Source organism: Armigeres subalbatus, chromosome 1 (genome assembly GCF_024139115.2).
Source record: "Armigeres subalbatus isolate Guangzhou_Male chromosome 1, GZ_Asu_2, whole genome shotgun sequence".
NCBI classification, from domain to species: Eukaryota; Metazoa; Arthropoda; class Insecta; order Diptera; family Culicidae; genus Armigeres; species Armigeres subalbatus.
This window is the reverse complement of record NC_085139.1, coordinates 269,027,928-269,036,159: the sequence shown is the minus strand read 5'-3', so window position 1 is coordinate 269,036,159 and position 8,232 is coordinate 269,027,928. Positions and strand designations below refer to the sequence as shown.

The 8,232-nt window shown below is 44.6% G+C and overlaps 1 protein-coding gene across 1 annotated transcript; it reads right to left on the bottom strand.

The window, feature by feature from the left end:
• Positions 1-356: 356 nt before the first annotated feature.
• Positions 357-2,865, bottom strand: LOC134213872 (uncharacterized). The gene is made up of 2 exons (XM_062693310.1): positions 2,748-2,865; positions 357-2,118 (listed from the first exon to the last, which is right to left on the bottom strand). The coding sequence occupies exons 1-2, from the start codon at positions 2,825-2,827 to the stop codon at positions 1,548-1,550; spliced, it is 651 nt and encodes a 216-aa protein (XP_062549294.1). The 5' UTR covers positions 2,828-2,865; the 3' UTR covers positions 357-1,547.
• Between the last annotated feature and the right edge of the window lie 5,367 nt (positions 2,866-8,232).

The window sequence follows — 8,232 nt, the reverse complement described above, 5'->3', positions numbered from 1 at the left end:
TTTTTCAAGAAACACAGGGCGATCTTCCGAAACGAACAAGAAGGCTTCAAATGTAGCCAGCACTTCCAGCTCACCCCTCGAAGCATATGCTTTTAGCGAAATATCTGACCCTTTTCGAATATTGTAAATTCCTTTGCTCAAATTCTCATCATTACTCAATTTCCAGTAGAACTTCTCAATAAGGGTATTTACCTGAGCGCCAGAGTCTACGAGGATTGCAGTCCCGCTACTTTGGCAGTTATTGTACCTTCTGTACTGGGTTCGATGGTTGCAATTACGTATCGATGTTTTTCGGATTCACTCACCTATTAATATCATAGACAGAAGCATAATTTATGAAATTATCTTTATTTCTTCTCTTAGCGTAAATGACAAGCTTTGCCCAAACCTCTATTGAAGTTCAAATAGCCTAAATACTAAAGTTCTGAAAGGGTTTTAAATTTCAAGATATTGTAGCAGAATTATTGCAACTAAAATTAATTTGTAATGTAAGGCAAGGCTACATCACTTACAAAAATAGTTAGTTCTCGAATTGTTCACTCACTTGTTCCGTAGATTCCACCTTATCTTCAACGGCTTCGTTTCTTGAAACCTTCGCTTCGATTTCCGAGATTTCCTTGGATGCTGCCCGCTTCTGATTTCCTGGGTTCGACTGACATGCCCTTTGTATGTGGCCCAACTGCCCACATTTTCGACATACGAGATTCACCGCTCCGCATTCCGATGGTAGATGGAAAAAGCTGAAGCACCTCCAACATCTGTCAGATTGGCGATAGTCGCTTCTATCTTGCGTATAACGTCTGGGTGGCTCAACACCATTCGCACCCCACTGTGTTTGTTGCCCGAATCTTTGGTTGTTCCGTGGGTTACGTTGGTTTCGAGAATATGGAAAGTAACGGTTGTCTGCTCTTTGAGTAAAACTCTTTTTCGGTATCCATGGCTTCGAACGGTCTGCGCTCACTGGGGCAACCATTGCCGATTTTGGTGCTGGTTCACGCAGCCCATGCTTGATTGCGAAAAACTCTTCATTCAGGCGTATTGCCTGAATTTCACGCACCTTATCTACTAGATCCGTGAATGTCCCGCTTCGACTCACCATTTTAAGAGCCGCCACCCTCACTTCTTTAGACCTTGCGTGTTCTGCGATAGTTTTAACAGCCTCCTCGAATTCCTTCGCTTTGTCGAAATCACAAAGTTGCGCAGTCTCTCCCACTCGGATGATGAAAGCAAGGTCAGATTCCTCCTTCTTTTGTTCCATCAATGCAAGTTTACGCCGTTGCAACATGACATCTGATCCCGACCCAAAGTAAAGTTTTAGTCGATACAAGGCGTTCGAGAAGGGACTGGTAGTTGCGTCCGGAGCTTCTGCATTAGTTTTCGTGTTCTTAAAAATGGTGAGTAAACGTGGACCGGCCTTTACTTTGAAGATCGTGAACTTTGTTGATTCATTTTCAATTCCTGCTAAGGCCATGCAGTCTACTAATAAGTCCTTCCACATCTCAAATGTGCGCCGGTGTATTTCATCGTCACCGTCAGCCGGCTTACATTCAGGTATTGCTATTGATGATATTGACAGCTGGTTCACTGATGATAAAAACCGAGACTCTTGCAAATGGACCAGATGCGACTTCTGATTCCACGCTACCGTCTTCAACATCGTTCTCACATGATGGCCTTAAAGCTGCAGGCAGCCTATTGTCATCCAGGGCGAATTTCATTGCTGTTCCGATGGACTTCGAACGGTGAGTACTTGATGCACCTGGTGCGGTCTCGAAATCAATACTTCCTTCTTCATATTTCTCATTTTGTTGAATAGCAGATCCATTGCCATGCCGAGCATCTTTCATTATGGACCGGAACGTGTGTGTGTTGGTTGTTCCCGGTAAGACCTCGATATGTACGCTTTCTTGTTCAACCTCTTCCTCCGATGGCCCAACGGTAACAGTGGCCGTGCCATCTTGGGCGGACTTTATCGCTTTAATTTCAGCTTGAAGAATCTTCAGCTGCTCTGCCATTTCTGCTTTCTCAGCCTCTAGTTTCTTTGTCAGACTTTCCAGTTTCGTCACTTTTCGATCCTTTTTGGACATTTTAGTCCCAGATCGGCTCTTATTAGTATTCCTGCAAATATGCAAAACCAAGTCTCAGTATCAAGTAAACTAAACTCTTTTGAAAAACAAAGCTGAGAAAATTTATTTTACCAACAAATTATTTATCGAGACATAAACTTGAACTGTCCCACTTCATAAGAAATTGGGAATGGTCGCACGTTTTTGACAGCTTGGCCATTCGCAAGATACCGAGCAACATATATAGCCTGACCTGTCGCAAGCTACTTAAATAACGAATTGTGACCTGTCGCACGAAAAATTTGGCTTTGCCTGTCGCAAACCACAAGATTATTAATCGTGACCTGTCGCACGAAAAATTAAGCTTGACCTATCGCAAGCCACCAATCTATCAGTCGTGACCTGTCGCACGAAAATCTAACTTGACCTGTCGCAAGCATGATTGTTCCACTATTACCGAGCATGACCTGTCGCAAGCTACATTGGAACTAAAATTTCTTTACCTGTCGCACGAGTTATGCGAATAACACGCCTATTTTCATCAATTATCTCACGAAAAACATGGCTTGACCTGTCGCAAGCTTTGGTACTAAATTCTTTAAAAACTAATATCACGTAATGTTTTCTGTATCTTTCTAATCAATTCTCGTTCACTTTGCACTTCAATATTTTAATACTTACTCTTCGGGAGCTGTTGCTACGCCATTGTGGTAGTTTTCCCCTTTCGGCTGGCCTCCCTTGAATTTTGGCTGGTCCGCCATTTTGATTACGGACACAAAAATTGATACGTCCGTGCGTCGCAAAGTTGGTTGAATGAATACCGCTCCTGAAAAATCTGCTGCCTGTACAAACCCTCAAGAGACCAATTTTCTTACGTATCAACTAATACTTCTTCTAGCTGAGATACGTTTTTAGCATTAGTCACCTACACATATTGGGAGAAGGGTCATTTTTACTTCACTAATACTAATTCATTAAGTTCATTATCTGTAAAAGCTCCTTTCGATTCGGGTCTCACCTTTCGCACTCTCACTTTTCGTCCAAGCGTTTGCATAGCAAACGCCTACTAACACATATACATTAGGGTGGTTCAAAAAATCGATTTTGCTCCACAGTGCTCATCTGATTCTTTACCATGTTCTGAGTGTCCTCTGAAAATTTAAGCTCATTTGGATTAAAACTGATTTAGCACAAGCCGTTTCAAGTTTGCATGCAAATTAGTATGGAGAAATTTATTTTTTCATTGTAGGGGAACTGTACCGGTTTTGGCCATGTTCCTAATTTGGCCAATTTTGCGAATAACTCCAAAAATAAAACAATTCGCAAGGGTTTTATTAGTTCCAACAAGAGATATATCACTCACGCTTCAACACTGCTTTCAACTGATCGATTATTTTGAAAAAAAATGTATTTTTTAGGGTTGGCCAAATTAGGCACTAAGTTGGCCAAAACCGGTGCACTTCCCCTACTCTTGATGACGCTTCCCCATCAAGCGCATGTTAAAAGAAAACCTACATAGCTAAAAGGAATACTCAACAGCTTTCACTCAGTGAAAACCAGTGAAAACTCTCAGCATATCGGCTTTTTCGTTACCTTCTATTCCACAGTGTTCTGGAACCCAATATAGATTGACTTGGTTGGAGATCGTTCACATATGCCGTAATCATTTTTTTTTCTTGGCTTTTCGGAACCCCTCTCCCTCTCTTGTAAGATTTTTCCAATGTAAATTATTTTTTGTTTACATGAAGAGTAAGAAAATGACAGAAACATATGTGCTTATGTAATTATTGAACGACCCCTTGCGAAAAAACAATTTTTGGAGGGACTGAATGCATTCCCAAGCTTGTTTTGAAGTGCATGTTGCCGACTTTAGAGCACAACTGCTGTCGGACATTGTGCATATATTTGAGTACCGTAATCCGAGGGAACATTGATCATTTTTTTTAAATTTTTGTTTCAACAATAAATATCAACATTTTTAAACAAAACTATGGATTAACCAAGAAAACAAGAAAGCTTATCACATAACTATAGGTACGAGCTTGATTTCTTTTTTGTTATTATACTTGTTTTGAGTGCTTTTTTGGCAGCTTGCTGTGAGTTCAAAAATAATGTTACCCCGGTGATCAATGTTCCCCCGGATTACGGTATCGTGAAAAACCTTATTTTTGGTAGTCGTTCATAAATAAAGACGGAATGGTAGTCCGAAGCACCTTCTTTCCCCGCAAAAATATCCACAAGGCCACATGGAGATCACCTAACCAAGAAACGGAAAACCAAATCGACCACGTTCTAATCGACGGGAAATTCTTCTCCGACATCACGAACGTTCGCACTTACCGCAGTGCGAATATTGAATCTGACCACTACCTCGTTGCAGTATGCCTGAGCTCAAAAGTCTCGACGGTGTACAACACGCGTCGAAGTCGGACGCCGCGGCTTAACATTGGGCGGCTACAAGACGGTAGACTAGCCCAAGAATACGCGCAGCAGCTGGAAGTGGCACTCCCAACGGAAGAGCAGCTAGGCGCAGTGTCTCTTGAAGATGGCTGGAGAGACGTTCGATCCACCATTGGTAGCACCGCAACCGGATTTCCGGATAAACTGACACGGTTGATCAAAGCGACGATGGATCGGGTGATGTGCGTAGTTCGAGTTTCAGGGACATTCTCGAGTCCCTTCGAAACCCGCAGAGGGTTACGGCAAGGTGATGGTCTTTCGTGTCTGCTATTCAACATCGCTTTGGAAGGGGTAATACGAAGAGCAGGGATTAACACGAGTGGTACAATTTTCAATAAGTCCGTCCAGCTATTTGGCTTCGCCGACGACATAGATATTATGGCACGTAACTATGAGAAGATGGAGGAAGCCTACATTAGACTGCAGAGGAAAGCCAAGCGGATCGGACTAGTCATCAACACGTCGAAGACGAAGTACATGATATGAAGAGGTTCAAGAGAAGACAATGTGAGCCACCCACCGCGAGTTTGCATCGGTGGTGACGAAATCGAGGTGGTAGAAGAATTTGTGTACTTGGGCTCACTGGTAACTGCCGAAATGATACCAGCAGAGAAATTCGGAGACGCATAGTGGTTGGAAATCGTACGTAATCGTAACTTTATTTCTTGCAAATCTGGGCTCAATCGAGCTTTTCCATCCAATTTCCTGTACGAAATAGTAACAGAGGTGTATTTTCCCATATATTTCGGCTGAAACCCCCATATTAACTTCAAATCAATTGCGCCAGCTTATGCAATAACCGATCAGGCTGAAATTTTCAGAAAATGATTTTCTTATCTTAAGGCAAAACCCTGGAGGGTGCCCCGCAGTATCCAACGATTTTTTTTCTCCATACTAGGCTGGGCCACTCTATTGCGGACCCTCCGTAGACTTCTTTAGCAGATAAATAACGACGACGCCAATGATGTATCTTCACAATTGGAGGAAAGAAAATTTCCATTTCACTTTTAGGGGGATAAATCATAAAAAATATGGAACCTAACATACTGAAACATTTCTCCGAAGTCACTTAGCCGCTAAAATCAACTTTTCAAGGCAGTTTAGATCTAGCATTCGTCGTGATCAGACGTATTTCTCTTCCCGTCGAGTATTTTTCCGGACGTTTTTTTCCCGTGATTCGGCTGATAGTCAGCCAATAGTGCCCGTCCCGCGTGTGCAGTGGTGATAAGTGCCCGGCCAATAGTTGGCAAAAACCGGTCCCGGACCTATCCCGTGAGTGATTTCGTATCCCCCCGTCTCGCGTGAGACGTCATTCGGCGGTGTCGCTACCAAATCGACTGCTGGACGCGGAAAAATTTCGTAAGTGACGCGACCGAAAAAACGTTATATCTGCCGTTCCCGTGGCCAGCCCCGCTCAAAAATCGGGCGGAGCGCCGGTACCGCGTCGGTTGACCCCGGTTCCGGACCGATCGTCCAGCGGCGACCGGAGATACGACTTTTTGGTGACGTCATTCGGCTGGTGACGCTCCCATTCGGCTGGTCGGACGCGCGTTTTTCGGCGTTTTAAGTGCGGTGAAAAGACACCTTCCCGTCGCCTGTGGCGTAACCGCCCAAAAGTGGTTCCGGCCCGATCGGACAGCGGCCACCGGAGATATCCGTGATCCGCTCACGTTTTTCTCGCGCGGTGGTGAACTTTGCCTCTCGGTGGAGGCGCGCGGTACTCGACGTGAGTGACGAACGTTTCGAGAGGGCATTTTCGCTTCGCATTCGAACATCGAACCCCGCCCGTGCCGGTTGGCGGCGCGTACGCGTACTCGGAGATGGCCACGGGCCTCTCCTTTGGCCTAGGGGACCCAGGGAACCCCAATGATGGCAAAATGATATCGAATCGCCGTGACGGCGAATATACCGATCGAAGACTGCCCCAGTTTATGGACACTGTTGGAACGGCTGCACAGAAAAAAATTATGAAAACTAAGAAGCGCGTAAAAATTAAAGACATGGAAAATTACACTATTTTGGGTGTACATGGATATTTTCCAACAAGTACATCCTAAATGTATGCAATTTCTATAGCATTATGTCAATTTCTATAGCATACATCATATAGAAAGTGACATAATGCAATTGATATTGCATACATTCAGGGGATAAAATCGTTTAAATTTACGCTTTTTTGGCATTCCCTTTATGTGCATTACTTTCGTGTAAATTTCAACAACTTTTTCTATCTGTGTGGTCCAATGCAACACAGATAGAAAAAGTTGTTGAAATTTACACGAAAGTAATGCACATAAAGGGAATGCCAAAAAGAGCGTAAATTTAAACGATATTATCGCCTGAATGTATGCAATTTCCATTGCATTATGTCACTTTTTATATGGTGTATGCCGTAGTAACTGATATAATGATATAGATATTGCATACATTTAGGGTGTACTTGTTGGAAAATATCCATGTACGCTCAAAATAGTGTGGAAAATTACATGTCTTTATTTTTTACGCGCTTCTTAGTTTTCATTATTTTTTTCTGTGAAGTGCTGCGCTTGCAAGGAATAAACAAACCACTTCCCTCAAATCCCTTCCTGATCCGACGATCGGTCGAAGCGTTCCAGGGTGGTACCATCGACGGTGCCAACAAAGAAAACAGAGGAGCATCGTACGCACTCAAAGTGCGAAGCAACGTCCAGTTCCAGAAACTGCTGCGCATGGAACAGCTGTGTGATGGAACACCGGTCTCGGTAACAGAGCACCCGCACCTCAACACATCGAAATGCGTGGTGTCCTGTATCGACGCAATCGACCTCCCGGAGGAATACATCCTCGCCGAACTCAAAGACCAAGGAGTAAAGGAGGTATACCGCATCAAACGCCGAGGTCAGGATGGCAAACTGACGAACACCCCAGCAATCGTGCTCACCATCTCTGGCACAGTGGTTCCGGAGTATGTGCATTTCGGTTGGTCCCGTTGCCCGACACGCAACTACTACCCGAATCCCATGCGGTGCTACCGGTACTGGGATTTCGGGCATACCGGAAAGCGGTGCACTAGTGCCGAACAAATATGCGGCAACTGTGGAAAGCACCACCAAGCAGAAGCAGCCATGGCCATGGGCGATAGAAGCGAGACCCGTCAACCCTGCACAGAACAACAGTTCTGCAGATTCTGCTGCAACAACAGCTACCCCACATCGAGTAGGAAGTGCCCCTGCTACACCAAGGAGGCGGAAATTCAAAGGGTGAAGATCGACCGTGGCATCCCGAAGGGAGTTGGAGACACGCTCCGGATCCGGTCCAACAACTTCCTTTGCCAAGGTGACGGCCACAAGCAAGGACCACGAAATCGAGGAACTCCGGAAGAAGATAGAGCAGCTCCAAACAACCAACCAAGGGCGGAAAACGGTGGTAGCCAACCGAATTGAAGCCGTGCAACAAAACGGAACGATTGAAGATCTGGTGAGTAAAGTGGCCAAACTGACCGAAACAATCACCAAGCTGCAAGAATCTCTGAAGATCAAAGACAAGATTATCGAGCGGTTGAGAAGCAAGGTAAAGGAGGATTCCAAGAAGGAATGCCGACGTGTACAACATTTTCAGCAGCAGCGACGAAATGGTAACCACACCGAAGCCGACGCCGAAGAGAGACCGCACGCAACGGAACAAAATTGTAAGAAGTGACTCTTTTACTGGTTCCCCAAAGACGAAG

Bases quoted from the DNA above. Each gene is read 5' to 3' on its own strand.
- LOC134213872 (XM_062693310.1), bottom strand. From the start codon at position 2,827: ATGGCGGACCAGCCAAAATTCAAGGGAGGCCAGCCGAAAGGGGAAAAC. The intron at 2,119-2,747 runs GTAAGTATTAAA...GCATATTTGCAG, and splicing joins GTAGCAACAGCTCCCGAAGA to GAATACTAATAAGAGCCGAT.